General features: G+C 37.6%; 1 protein-coding gene across 4 annotated transcripts in view; it reads left to right on the top strand.

Moving 5' to 3' along the window:
- The window catches only part of TAF1B (TATA box-binding protein-associated factor RNA polymerase I subunit B), a 411,270-nt gene that overhangs the window by 307,321 nt on the left and 87,770 nt on the right, over positions 1–16,179 (top strand). For all 4 annotated transcript variants that reach the window (XM_068392341.1, XM_068392343.1, XM_068392342.1 and 1 more), the window contains exon 5: positions 8,073–8,287. In XM_068392341.1, coding sequence (XP_068248442.1) covers positions 8,073–8,287 — 215 coding nt within the window. The remainder of the gene's footprint in view (positions 1–8,072; positions 8,288–16,179) is intronic.

Here is a 16,179-nt window from a genome sequence, read left to right on the forward strand (position 1 = left end):
ATTGTTTGACCTGAGGATGTGCACCCCTTCCTCCTCTACCGCCTCAATGACCATGACCTCTTGATCTGCCTCCTCTGTCTGAGCGGCCTCTACCGCCTCTTTCTCTCTTATGGGATCGAAAGGACGGCGACCCCTGCTCATACACCGGATTGAAAGCCAGGGACTGTGAAGTCACCGTATGAGGAACGGCAATAAATGTTCTGAGGAGCATTGGCAGGGGAAAGAGCAAACGACTTCCTGAGATAGCTTGGTTTGCGGGACCTCTTCGGCTGAGGTCCTACCACAGGAGTGGATTTTCTCTTTAGAGAAATCCCCCACTTCTGGAACAGGCTCTTATTCTTGGCTGCAGCTTTATCCAAAACCTCCTTCACTAACTTCTGGGGAAACAGATCTTTACCTCATATACAAGAGTCGATGAGACGTTTTGGCTCATGACGTATAGTAGCTGAAGCGAGAACATGTTCTCTATAGACTCTACGAGCCTGAAAGAAAGTATAGAGGTCCTGCAAACCAACCTATCTCAGAAAGTCGTTTGCTCCTTCCCCTGCCAATGCTCCTCAGAACGTTTTTTGCCGTTCCTCATACGGTGACTAAACAGTCCCCGGCTTTCAATCCGGTGTGTGAGCAGGGCTCGCCGTCCTTTCGATCCCATAAGAGAGAAAGAGGCGGTAGAGGCCGCTCAGACAGAGGAGGCAGATCAAGAGGTCATGGTCATCGAGGCAGTAGCGGAGGAAGGGGTGCACATCCTCAGGTCAAACACTGAGGATATTCCAATAGGGGTCAGCTGAACTTGTTCAAGGACTGGTGGGCGTTCAGTCCTTGGGCACAGAGCGTCATTTCCAACGGTTGGGTTGGAAGTGGAAGAAACATCCTCCAAAGCTCAGGAGATTTTTCCAGAAGTCAACACCTCATCTGGAACAATATGTGCAAGACCTTTTGAAGAAAAGAGTCATTCGTTGCACGAGATTTATGAGATTTCAAGGTCGTCTATTTTGCGTGCCAAAAAAAAGATTCGATCATACCTCAAACTATTCTCGACTTGTCCCGTCTAAACCTGTTTGCTCAGTGCGACAAGTTCCGGATGCTGACTCTTTCGCAGATACGGATCTTACTACCCCGGGAGGATTACACTGTCTCTATAGATCTTACCAATGCTTATTGACATCTTCCGATAGTTCGATGCTTCTCCCCCTACCTTGGTTTCAGCCTGGAGCGAAAGGCTTATGTATTCAGAGCTATGCCATTCAGGCTCAACATACCTCCGAGAATTTTCACGAAGGTTATCCACGCAGTTGTTCAACAGTTACGGGAAAAAGACCTTCAAGTAGCAGCATAACTGGACAACTGGCTCGTGTGGGCTCCTTCAGCAAGGGAGTGCACAAAAGCAACATATCATGTTGTCAAGTTTCTGCAATCCCTAGGATTCCAGATCAACTTCAAAAAGTCAAGACTGAACCCAGCTCAGGTTTTCCAGTGGCTGGGGATTCATTGGAACCTAAAATCTCATACCCTGTCCATTCCTCCTTCCAAGAGGAAAGAAATAGCACAGTCAGTTCGGTCTTTGATCAAGTCGAGAAGGACCACCAGGCATTGCCAGGAAAGGGTTCTGGGCTCATTACAGTATGCCTCCATACCAAACCCTCTCCTCAAGATCAGACTTAAGGATGCAAGCAGAATTTGGAAGAAGAGAGCCTCCACAGCTCTCCGCGATCATCAAAAGGTGACCCCGGCATTACTACGACAGCAACTTCATCCATGTTCTACTGCCATAAGTCTTTCCAAGACAATTCCATTGCGCTTTCCTCCTCCTGTATTGATTCTTCATAAGGACGCCTCATTGGACGGTTGGGGGGGTGTCATACCCCACTCATGGAAGTGCAAGGCGGTTGGTCTCAGAGATTCAAGCAATTCCGCATCAATATTCTGGAGGCCATAGCAGTCTTCTTATCCCTCAAAAAGTTACACTGGAACAATATTCCCATCCGGCTAGTCTTAGACAGTAAAGTAATAGTTCATTGCATCAACAGGCAAGGGTTAAGATCTCCCCAAATAAATCATGTAATGTTTGCTATTTTTTGTTGGCTCAGAGGAAGAGGTGGCATCTGTCAGCTTCTCACCTTCACGGAGTTCGGAATGTGATGTCAGACTCCCTATCTCGAACACATCCTCTAGAGACGAAATGGTCTCTAGACGAAAAATCATTCTCTTTCGTGCAGGAGTTAGTCCTTGGTCTTCAAGTAGATCTGTTTGCAACGAGTCTCAACAAGAAACTTCCCAGTTATGTGGTACCAGATATGGACCTGGCGGCAGTGGGCATGGATGCGATAAACATTAATTGGAATCGGTGGGAGAGAATTTATATGTTCCCACCCTTCAATCTTCTCATGAAAGCGTTGGACAAGCTTCGTTCGTTCAGGGGGGCATCAGCCCTAATTGCTCCTCTATGGCCGAAGAGCAACTTGTACCCTTTAGTGACGGAAATGAACCCTAGGTTGTTGCCTATACCCATCCCGAGTCTGTCCCAAGAAGTACAGAGGAAGACTGTCTTCGCTTCATCATGGAAAACGAAAACCCTTCATCTCATGATTTATTCGCATTAGCCCTAGAAAAGAGTTTCAAAATTCAACGAGACAAATTAGCATTTGCAGAAAATTATAAAACTTCCACTACTTTGAATCAGTACGTAACCTCATGGAAGAAATGGGTCCGATATGTGAAAGATAAAAATCCTCCTTCTATCACTATGGATTTTTGTTTAGGGTTTTTGATTTCGTTGTACAAGTCGGCTCTGGCTAGACCCATTTTATATAACTTTGACATAGATTTTAATTCATACTTCTTCAAAAAGATTCTGAAAGCTGGTGCAAGGTTAAGACCAGCGGCTTCTCTGAAACCGATCTCCTGGTCGTTGGATATAGTGTTACAATTGGCTTCGGAAATTGACAATCAAACAGCGTCTTTACGAGATTTATCTCAAAAAGTGATTTTCCTAATCGGTATGGCTTCAGGTGCTGGAGTTAGGGAAATTGTGGCTCTCTCGCGGGATGAAAGTCACATAGAATTGACAGACAATGGGGAGGTTAATTTATACCCTGATCCTACCTTTTTGGCTAAGAATGAGCTTCCATCTAAACGTTGGGGACCGTGGAAAATAGTTCCCCTCGTAAGTGATCTCGCTCTGTGCCCAGTGCAGTGTTTAAAAACATATCTTGACAGAACAAAGAATTTTAAAAGGGGTCAGTTATTTAGAGGTAAAACGGTGGGATCAGAATTGTCTTTGAAACAAGTGTGAGCAAAATTGGCATATTTTATAAGGAGTGACCCCGGCTAGCACGTCTTTTGGTCATAATCCTAGGAACCCAACTAGCATGTCTTTTGGACATGATCCTAGGAACCCGGCTAGCATGTCTTTTGGTCATGATCCTAGGAAAGTGGCTTCCTAACTGAACTTTTTTCAGTATATGTCCTTTGAAGTTTACAGGTTTATACTGGTTGGAAGTCCACCAGGGTGTTCTTCAAGCATTATATGAAGCAACTGGATGATTTACGTCACTTTGTGGTGGCAGCAGGTAGTGTTATTAAACCTGCTGCAACGCGGTAGCCCTCAAGTGCGTCCCTGGTTTTTTGCTTCATGATCATCATTAAACAATTTAGAATTTTATTTCCAGGATTCAATTTAGTTTCTCTGAATTTTACATGTGTACCTAATTCTAGTATAGTATACCTACTTTAGAACTGAGCTTATAATAGTTCAGTTTACGCTGTTAGGTATAAGACTGTATTTTGAATTTGGCCATATTTGGCTTAAATTCTATCATAAGACTTCCTTTTTATGGGGATTTAGGACATATTAATTGGTTTTCCCCTCATGATTAATTAAGTACAAATTATTCGAGGGTATATACTGTAGTTGGGTACATTAATTGATCAAAATGCTTTTCATTTAACTTGTATTAATTTTTGCTCAAATATTTTGGTAATAAAAGGTTGTATACTGTTGGATGCATTTTATTGCTAGACCTAATTCCTTTTAGTGACAATATAAGCAGTATACTATGGTTACTTTATACTCTTACTGAACCTTATGGATCTGCTTGCAGATGAGTATTTTGTTCCATGCTGATTACTTACTGCGCTTATGATATTGGTATTGTTTATAACATCTCGCTTTTATGGGGAGTGTTCTTCACCACGGGCGTGGTTGATGGCCGGTCACAGATCTATCCCCCTTAGAAGTCCATCATATTTACCAAATTCAGATTGGTTTGGGCTCAAACTTAAGGTAGAAATTGATAATTATGCTTCGTCACATAAGTGGGGAGCATTTTTTACTTTGAGGTTTTTCATGCAAAGCGCCACACCGAGTATAGATAATTCTCTGGTACACTTCCATCAGGACAACATGGCTCGAGCCCAAAAATAGGATTTTGACGTAGGGAAAATCTATTTTTGGGTAAGATAGCCATGTCGTCCTGATGGCCCACCCGTTACTTCCTTTTTCTACCACTACTTTGCTCATTGGAGGCTTCTATTTCACAGTAGCTCAGCTGCGATGTGGAATGAAGAGGCAGTGGTCGTATGGGAGCCCTGAAAGGTGATAGGATATGTAGTGGCTCCTCACTTATCCTTTCCCTTAGAGAATTAGACTGGGAAAGGTCGATTTGGGGTGCAGATATCTATGGTTCTCTTAGGATACGTCCCTGATTATACACGATATCTTTGGATAGTTGTTCCGGGGGTTGGAACCCCATGATGCCTGACGGTAATTCTCTTTTAATATCAATCGCAGAAATATTAAACAGTAGAAAGTTGCCAGAAGGAACTTCCATCAGGACAACATGGCTATCTCGCCCAAAAATAGATTTTTCCTACATCAAAATCCCTTATATATATATATATATATATATATATATATATATATATATATATATATATATATATATATATATATATATATATATATATATATATATATACACACATATATATATACATATATATAATATATATATATATATATATATATATATATATATATATATATATATATATATATATATACACACATATATATATACATATATATAATATATATATATATATATATATATATATATATATATATATATATATATATATATTATATATATAAATACATATATATATATATATATATATATATATATATATATATTTATGTATATGAATTATATATATATATATATATATATATATGTGTGTGTGTATAAAGAAATATATATATATATATATATATATATATATTTATATTTATAAATATATATATATATATATATATATATATATAATATATATATATATATATATATATATATATATATATATATATATATATATATATATATATATAATGTACTGTATTGGTTCTCTTGCGGCCCTCAAAAATTGAAGTGTTTCAAAGGTGGCCCTTAGGAGCAAATGAATTAGACACCCCTGCTGTAGAGAGTTCGGTTCCCCTGCTGTATAGGGCCAGAAAAGCTGCCACTAAAGGAAAGTGAAAATAAAGGATCTCACTATGCTATATATATATATATATATATATATATATATATATATATATATATATATATATATATATATATATATATATATATATATATATATATATATATACATACATACATATACACTGATGGCCCTAAATCTTCAATTAGTGCTGGCCGTGCTGCAGTAGTCTAAGACAAAACTAGTCAGTACTCATTACCGTTTACTTCTGAACTATCAATTATTTTACTATAAATTTACATTGCTACAACAGTTTTAACCCTGGATAGGTACGCTCCTCGGACACCCCTTTAAGGGTATACTCGGTCGCGCGCGACCCCGACTACGAAAAAAATTCAGGAAAAATTTAGTTATGCATCAATCTGTATTGTTTGACTTGCTAAAAATACTTCAAAGAATGCTAAAAACTACTGAAAATATAAATGATACCCACCTACAAAATAACTTTATTGGAAATATATTAAAAATTTAAGTATACAAAAAAAAGACGACGTAAATATTCACAAAAAATAGAAATATACATATACACATAAATCCCTTTAGGGACACCTTCTTAGATGGCAAAGCAACAGCGTGTAATTGCTGGAAATGAGTTGGACTCATAGAAGTCAAGATCTGAAAGGGGAAAAAAGGGTAACTTTTTTGGCCAATAAAATTTGTCCAAATTTCATGAAATTTTTGGGTACCCAAATGAAATAGGAAGAGGCTAATTTTTTTTATAGAATAAACTCATATTATCCTAGAACAGAAATACATAATAAAATGTGCACTAAGATGTAATTTACTGTTATATCAGGGGCGAAATCTAAAGGTAATTTTTTGACAGCCTAGTTTCACAATGTAAATTTCTTATGAAAATCATTGTATCTCCTATAAAATATGATATTTACGCATTAAAATATACCAAAATATCACGAATTCTATACAGAACAAGAATATATAGAGATATGCCAACTTACCTTTCGGGTATGTCAACAAAATGGCCGCAGACCGCAACACCTCTTACAGCCCAATCTACCACTTGAAATGAAGAATGGGGTTGCAAACTCCATATTATCATCAACATCTCTTTTTAACTCCATTAGAAGCGTGTTGATGACATCCATGCCGAGGGAATACTGCCTTCTGGCCATTATTGAAGATAAATTCAAAATAAATAGAAAAACACCAAATTTGCAAAAAAATAAAAAAAATTCAGAAATTAGCATTTGAGGGAAAATGGACCTCATGGCAATATATGGCATCTAAGCCAAAACCAATGTCATGCAAGTGGTAGACACACCATCCATCCACACTTTCCAACTCTAAAGAACCAAACAAGTATCAACACTGTTCGACAATTTATAATTATGTAATAACTTTGCTGTTTGATCACTTACCTCTATAAAGGTATGTCAGGGTCGAGGTCGACCCCTTGGGGGGTAAAAAAACGGGGAAGGAGGGAAGTTAGACGAAAATCAGTCCTAAAGCAGACAATGGCATGTAGACTAGTCACCCCTTGCAGGTCGATCACTTCCATATTCGAGACAGCTGATGATTTATGGGGAAAAAACAGGTTTTGAAAATGCTGTAGGGGTCGCATACGACCCATCATACCTTTCCAGGGTTAAGAGAATGTGAATCTCAAGATTGGTATTTGCTCTGATTCACAGAATGCAATAAAAGTTCTCAAAGGTTACACACATAAGAAGCAAGTGGTATTACAAATTAAAGAGCTCCTTAACAAATTCTATTCGCAAGGAGCAAATATTTAAATAGCTAGATTCCTGCCCGTGTTAGAGCTTTTGGTAATCATAAGCAGATGCTGCTGCTAAATCCTCCATAAATTTACCACAACTCTTCATTAAACCTTCCTTTTAAGTATTATTCAAGCACAATGAAGCATTTAATAGTAACAAAATAGCAAACTATGTGGAATAATGAACCAGAAAGTAATAAATTGAAACAAATCAGACTGATTGCTTCTTTACGGGAATCATCAGGTATGAAAGATAAAAGGACGTGTAATTACGTATTGGGCTTATGAGATTGACCCAGAGCATATACTTTTAATGTGCACACCTTACGAGACAGCTCCCAAGTGGAGTAATTGAGATATTTTTTTCACCATACTACATTATTTTGTGAATGAAGAGTTTTTTTAAGACAATGAAATTTATATTTTATCAGCAAAGTTATCTGACATTTTATTGAATACAGAGAATTTTTCCATTTTTCAGATTTTAACTCTTAGCTATATATGAAATTTAAATAGCTATATATCATGTGTTTATATTTCAAATTTAGATTTTTAAGAATAAGTTATAATATACTGTATGTTATGTTTTATATCTACCAAATTAATTTGGGCCAGCTCTGTAGGAGTTAAGTTTGACTCGGTGGGTTGGTAAATCTCCTCTCGTGAAAAACATTCTTGCATTTGATTTAACTTACTTTTTTTTCTGTATGTAAGTGTATATATTATTGATTATGTGATTGAGATCTGTTTTTAATGGTTTAGTACTTTACTGAAAATAATTTATTTCCAGATGGTGTCGAGAGGGCCATATACCATACTTTTCAGCGCATAATTTACTTCCTCCAGGCTTCAAATCAGAAGTAATAAAAGGACCGTATGTGATAGACTTTGATACCATAAAAGATCATAGTGTCAACATGGCCATGTTTCTGAATATACTATACTTACCAATGCCAGACTATAGAAATATCATTGACAGAGTGGTGAAAATTCTAAGATTACCAGGTAATTAGTTTTTGTACGACAAATTTTCCCTTAATTGGGAAATACTGTATGTTTTGATGCCTTATATTGTTAAACAGTATTATCAATTCCAGCCGTAAATACAAACATAGGCTTTACTGCTAAGTCAGGGACATTTCCAGATATAAAGATAACCAGTTTAGTGTTTCAATGAATAGAAAGTCTCTGGTTTACAAGTGCTTTTTACTTTGCATTCTTAGTTACAGTACTTTGCCCAATTCCAATATTTAAATATTATGATTTTTTAATATATTTTGTCGGTTTGAAATAATTACAAAAATATTTTATTACAAAATGAGTCTCCATAGATGCAGATTGAAAGGAATTTTATAAAGTTTTTATGAGTGTAAATAATATTGTCTTGTATACATGTAGTCTTTTATTCTTAGCTTTGAAGTGAAAGGAGGCTACGTGTGTACCATATTAAAAGAATGCCTATTCTCGAATGAAAAGCATCTCGTTAGGAAAAGTAAAAATTGACATGAAAATGGCCTAACCTAGACATTTTGTAAAATATTATTTTTTTTTTTTTTTTTTTTTTTTTTTTGCACAGAACTCTTTGTCTGGGGGTCTTTGAACACCGAAACAAATTCAACCAACATGAACCTTGGATGAACCTGTTTTTTAGTTAAAAATCAAATTGGCTGCTAGATTTTCCTAAAAGATGTATTTTATGCACTGGCCGGCACCAGGCATCAGAATTTTATATCGATAATTGGTGAACATATTTGAGAGGATTTATTTTCATAAAGATCCTAAACTCAGTTTCCAGCATGGCTGCCATTTTTTTAAACATGGCCACCATCAGGATGACACTTCATTTCACACTTGAAGACAACCAAGTATTTGCACACTTAGTCATACAATCACAAGTTAAATGATCTTTAACATATCAGGCCTGTTATCACTCTGACTGTGGTATTTTATATACACATTTGTTCAGGGCAAAATGGAAATATAGTTAAAAAAGGGATTAATATGGTGAATCTCATACGAAAATATAATATTATTATTATTATTATTGCTTACTAAGCTAAAACCCTAGCTGGAAAAGCAGGATGCTATAAGCTCAAGGGCTCCAACGGGGAAAATAGCCCAATGAGGAAAGGAAATAAAGAAATATATAAACTACAAGAGAGGTAGTTAACAATTGAAATAAAATATTTTAAGAACAGTAACAATATTGAAATAAATCTTTTATATAAACTGTAAAAACTAAAAAACTAAAAGAGGAAAATAAATAAGAACACTGTACCCGAGTGCATCCTCAAGCAAGAGAACTCTACCTCAAGGTAGTGGAAGACCATGGTACAGAGGGTATGGCACTACCAAAGACTAGAGAACAATGGTTTCATTTTGGAGTGTCTTTCTCCTAGAAGAACTGCCTACCATAGCTAAATTCTCCTTTACCCTCTCCGAAAGGAAAGTAGACACTGAACAATTGCAGTGCAGTAGTTAACCCCTTGAGATAAGAAGAATTATTTGGTTATCTCAGCGTTGTCAGGTATATGAGGACAGAGGATAATATGTAAATAATAGGCCAGACTATTACTCGTATGTGTAGGCAAAGGGAAAATGAGCTATAATCAGAGAGAAAGATCCAATGTACTACTGTCTTGCCAGTCAAAGGACCCAATAACTCTCTAGCTGTAGTACTGTATCTCAATGGATCACTGGTGCCTTGGCCAAGCTACTACTGTTATCAGACTTCACACTTCAGGAACAAATGCTAGAACATACCAGTCAATATGTGCACGCTGAAGTCCAACTGATCATTCCTTTCTATATACTGTATATCCATCAATTAGTGCATATCCTTATAGCTTTCATTATTGCCCTTTTGTTCGCAAATCTTAGTTTAAATATATATTGTGTTTCCCCTTGTATTGGGGTTGTGGCAACAGTATGTCCAGGTTGATGTGGAAATTACTCTGTAGCTTGGTAATTTATGTGCCTTTGTGTATATATATATATATATATATATATATATATATATATATATATATATATATATATATATATATATATTAAATGATCATTATGACTAATTCATTAATCCAGAAGGTATGCATAAATAGTTGCTGAATCATATTGTACAACCATTGAAACTCACAATTGTTAGAATTGCTTGGATGGTGTACTAGGCTAAATACTATGCAAAGTGCTGTAGATTGTACATGTAAGACTGCTTAAAACTGTGCTCATGCTTTAATGAACCACTTGTGGAAGGGTTTTTAATTTTGATGAGCATTGGCAAACTCTTTTGGAGTGGAATTTGGTCAGACATGACCATCAAACAATATGATGAGAGCTAGGAAAACACAGGAAGGCCAAATAAACATCACATACAAAGAGGCAGCACAGACAAATTGGCTCCTTTGTCCATATCATGACCTAGTTCACAGATTCCTGTGTTGTTTGAACAATGGTTTCATTGGGACCTGGTCAGAACAACATTGAGATGTTCATCCAAGAAACATCAAGCAAGACTTGAAAGATCTAAAGAAATTTACAAAGTTCCTTGAAAGTCATAACTTTTTTGTGAGCAAGGATGGGAATTAGGTTAACAGGAATTATTGCTAATGAAAGGATGAATATTGATTTTGGAGGATCTAGGATCCTCTGTATGACAAGAAATAAGGAGAAATTTCTCTAAAAACACCACATCAGGCTATAAATTTTGTGGCAATGCATAAACCACTTAAGGTTGAAAGTGAACCCATTTATATGTCATCTAGTGAACTATACCAAAGTTTGCTGGTCCATTGCAGCAAAGTGTATTTTCTCATGATTTAGCAACTGTCGCACCTGCTCTCTTTCATGATGATGGGAGCATGCAGAAATCACAGAAACCACAGCTTGCAAAGCCTCTGATTCAGATGAATCCAAAGGTTTGTATCAATGATTACAATAGATCAGTTCCAAAAATCATTTATGGATGTACGCTCATCCATCAGATACCTTGGCCTAAGGTTGGAAATATTGGAAATGTCTGTGAACTCTCCATATCATTTGTTAAATGTGGAAGGGTGAGCAAGTGCTTACGTGGGTAACATTTGTCAGCTATGAAATCAAAACAACCTAAAATCCTGAACAAAAGCTCAGACAACTGCACCATGCATAAGCTCCAGACATTTTGATGTTTGTGTACACACCAGTGCCACAAAACAAGACTGCCTTTCTTGCCATATGAAGAATAAGCAAAAGTTCATCAAACTATTAGGAACACTTCTTGAGGAGGCCAGTATTTCTGTGAAGTATGGCGAGGATAATGTTATTGCCACAAAGTTCTTCAGCTAACACAGGGATACAAAGAGGTTTGTGTCCAGGCTGAAGATAGACATTTTGATACTCCTCTTGTACCACCTAAAAAAAGACAACCATCTTCATAGTGACAAGACAACATACAATAGCTATTCATAGCTTCCATCAGTCTTTGGGAAAGGAATTGCGCAAGAACTTGTTATTTGTGCATGCTGTCTGGCTGTGATACCACTTCAGCATTCTTTGGAATGGGCAAACTGAAAATGTTGAATATTCTCACATCATTAGCTGAAGTGCAAAAACTGATGAAGTTATTTGGGGACACATCAGCTGATAAGGAAACCATTGAAAATGCAGAAGAGAAGTTTTTTGTGTGCCCTTATGGTGGTGCATGAGACAAAAGTATGACTTTGAACATGATATGCTATCTGATTGTAATTTCCCCAATTATGTCCTTTTGGAGCACATGCCACCTGTAAGTAGAGCCTTCCACTTTCACTCTGTAAGGGTGCATCAGTTCTGAAAAAGGAGGAATATGGCTTCAACATTGAAAATGGGTCAGTTGTACGAATTAGCACTGATATAAAGCCTGCACCACCAAATCTCCTACAGGATATTCGTTGCTCATGCAAGAGCTACTTGAGTGCCTCCAAGACATGGACAACAATGTTTAGAATGCATCTCCTACTTTTCTTCATAGCTATTTGACAGACACTTCTGTCACAAAACTCAAACATTTCATGTCATAAAACATGATAATGGTATTAGTTCCAACACTAATAAAAACCCTTTCACTCTTTATTATGGAATACACTTTTGGTGAAGCTAGAAGACTAGCCATGAGATTTTTAGCGAGGCGCAACTACCCCACTGCTAGTTAGCGCAGGTGTTGGGGGTAGTACCGGCTACCCTGCTCACACACACCTGTGTTGTCTTGTCACTTTGGCTTTTGGCTATGCTGAGAGTAGACGTCCTCTCTCTCTACCACTGTTTACTGACTATTATTTGACTAATTTTTATTTCTTTACTTTATCTTTTCAGGTGTGATTGTTTCTTCTTCTTGGCCAGCATGCGGACTTATCCTGGAGCAATCAAGAGTGACCCACATTCCCTGTGTCCGGCCTGCAGATGACGTTCGTATACTCAGGAGGATACCAACGTTAATGCCAAGAGTGGTCATCCTCCCAGTGGGAGAGGATTGCTAGAAGGCGGAAGAAGGCTAAGAGAGATTTGTCTCTTTCAGGGTCATCTTAAAGGGGAAGAAACCTCGGCTTCATTCTTCTGTTCCTCGATCTCTGCCTGAAGCTCCTCCTTGATCACCCTCTGCGGGGGATCGATCGTTTAGTAGAGGTGACTCATTAATGCTTGGACAATCCTTAGGGGAGGACTCCGCTGCTTTCCCTAGCGAAGCGGCGCTGCCCTCTTCCTCGGGTAACTTTTTCACTTGATGGTGTACTCCAGCTGTGACTGTCCTTGGGGATTGCTGGTCCCCCGTAGAAGGAGGGTCTCCTTGAGCTGCTGCTGTTGGGGCACAGAGGAAGCGTACACCGGCTTCCTCAGAGGTTGGCCTCAATCTTCCTCGTAGAGACTCCGAAGGTTTTGCACTGTCGGAGTCTCTAGTGTCACGACCTATGGAAGTGTCTGCTCCTGCACCATCACCGCCTCCATCGTCTTCGCTCTTGGCAGTTCCTGATCAGCATGCTGACGACAGCACTATCCCACGTTCTTAGCATGCTCAGCCGCCGGAGGGAGGTGGAGGTCCGAAGCTTGTTCTTTTTCTCCTCCATGCAGGGCTAAAAGAAGGATATTGGAGTGTGGTTCGTCAGAGCGTGAGGACGAGGTAGCTTGTAGGCTGGTTGTAACTGCGATACCTCACCGACGAGTTCGGCGATTCCAGCAATCTACTTTCTTTTCATGCCCTTCCAGTTTGTCTCACCCAGCTGTCTCATCCTGCCCAGCTGTCTTGTCTCGCCCCTTGTCAAAGTCATCGTTTTTCAACTGGAAATATTGTTTTCATGTTGAAGGATTGTGACGGGCAAGAGAGCCCTTAAACTTTGGGGATTTACTCCCGCAGTTTGAATCTAAAATTTTCCCCTCTGAATATTACTTCGACCGTCTTCTTATTTTATAAACTTTCTTTCGTCTTGCTCTGTGAGTTATATAACCCTTGTTATATATACGTATATATGTACATATATCTATTTTTTTCATTATTATTTTTTTTTCTAGTAGATATCTAAAAAAGGAACATAAAATTTATAATAATCGTGATTTATTAATATTATCTTTAAATGCCCGTATCTCAAAACTCTACTTATTGACCTTCAAATTCTATCTTCTCCCTTAGTTATAAAGATGTAGCATTGAAATTTTATGTATAAATTAAAAAGACATTATAAAACAATCTAATTGAGCCATTTTTCCAATTTTTTTTCATATTTTTTTTTTTACTTTTTCCCCAGATTTACAGGATTTATTTTTTTTACCATAATGAAAAAAAATTCATATCTAGCAAAGAAATTATTAGTAAAAACTCTCTATTTGATTGGAGGACTCTTAAGAAATGTGAGATTCTATAGAGGTGCAGATATTGGTAGTGATCACCAGCTCCTCATTGCCACACCAAACAATTCATCTTCACCAAAGGGATTGCTGCACTGTAATTGTTCAGTGGTTACTTTTCTCTTACTTTCATTTTCCCTTTGCCTCTACACACTCCGAATAGTCTGGCCTATTCTTTTACATATTCTCCTTTGTCCTCATACACCTGACAACGCCATGCAATTCTTCTTCACCAAAGGGGTTACTGCACTGTAATTGTTCAGTGGTTACTTTCCTCTTGGTAAGGGTAGAAGAGACTCTTTAGCTATGGTAAGCAACTCTTTTAGGTGAAGGACACTCCAAAATCAAACCAATGTTCTCTAGTCTTGGGTTGTGCCATAGTCTCTGTACCATGGTCTTCCAATGTCTTGGGTTAGAGATGTCTTGTTTCTATCTTGTTTCTCTTCCTCGTTATTTTCAAGTTTTTATAGCTTCTCTATGAAAGATTTATTTTAATATTATTGTTATTAAACTTCTCCTGCAGTTTTTCCTTATTTCCTTTCCTCACTAGGCTATTTTTCCTGTTGGAGCCCTTGGGCTTATAGTATCCTGCTTTGTAGCTTAGCAAGTAATAATAACAATAATACCTTGCTAGGCGGTATATCTTAGTAATCCATGTTTACCAACGGTAATATAAGCGGATAAGCAACCTGGAGGAGTAACGAGAACTTTGTGTGTGGAGGAAATATCCCCTCTAAATCTTGAAGAAGTCACAGTTAGCAGGATGACAGATGGTGTTTAAGGCGATAGACAAAGATGTCTCTTTAGCTTTTATTCCTGATGCCTGCCAGATGATCTTACTGGAATTAGTAAAGGACCAGCAGGGGTCACTTGCCTTAGTTACATAGGCACTGCACATCACATAGAACTGGCTATCCTTTGATGAATTTAGCCAATGAATCCTCTATGGATTTAGTCTTTCAATGGGTAGAGAAGATGACAGAATGGCCCCCTGTCCTGGGCGTAGCGCGGTGCTAAAAATCTCCAGGTTTATAAATACTAAAGAAAAATTTAAAAATTTGTAATTGTATTGTTAGAGCCATGAATCAGATTGGGAGGTTACACCAAGTGGAGAATTTTTCTATGAAATATAGTCTGGATATCTTGGCCCTGAGTGACACACGTTGTAAGGGGATTCTATGAGCAATTCTATGAGCAATTCTTACACCATAGCCACTTCCTGAATTCATAGCTTTGTCAGCCTCATTTGCTTTACTGTCGAAATATTCTCCCCAGTCATTTCAGGGTTTTCTTTTGACCGCACAATCAGCACTGGAATACTTAGTGTAATCTACAGTGAACCCTCGCTACTTCACGGTTCGACCATCGCGGATTCACCACTTCGCGGATTTTTTTCATAACCCATATATATATACATATTGGTAATAACAAAATCAACATACTGTACTGAATAATCAATATAATCGATGCAAAAACTAACCTATACACAGATGTGTACAGTATATGCGTTTGTTTCTTCATTATGATCAGAGAAACGTAAACAAAACATTGGTTGCCATTTTTTATTGTGCTTTTTGGCGTGTTTAGGAAACGCATGATATAAAATCGCCTTTAATATTTGTGCCTGTTTTAGTTTAGGGTACTGTAGTACATGCATTAAGTGTTCTGTACATTAAAGGGTAGTTTGTTAACAGTACTACGTACAAGGGAAGGTTTTAAAAGTCTGAATATACATGTTAAATAAATAGGTAAATATGGTGTCACTACTTCGCGGATTTTCACCTATTGCGGCCGGGTCTGGAACCTATCTACCGCGATAAACGAGGGTTCACTGTACCTTGTAATTTTCATTACTTCCTCGAAAAATTTCAACAATCAATTTCTGTCTTTGTCTCCTTTTTATAGTATCCCAAGTATCATTCGATATCCATGGCTTTCTCCTTGTAACCACATGTCCTAAGACTTCCCTACCAACTGACTGATATATGTTCTGAATATCACACCATTCTTCATTAATTGCCTTTTCTTCGTCTATTAATATCTCTAAG

The sequence above is a fragment of the Palaemon carinicauda genome, chromosome 18, assembly GCF_036898095.1.
Source record: "Palaemon carinicauda isolate YSFRI2023 chromosome 18, ASM3689809v2, whole genome shotgun sequence".
Classification (NCBI taxonomy): Eukaryota; Metazoa; Arthropoda; class Malacostraca; order Decapoda; family Palaemonidae; genus Palaemon; species Palaemon carinicauda.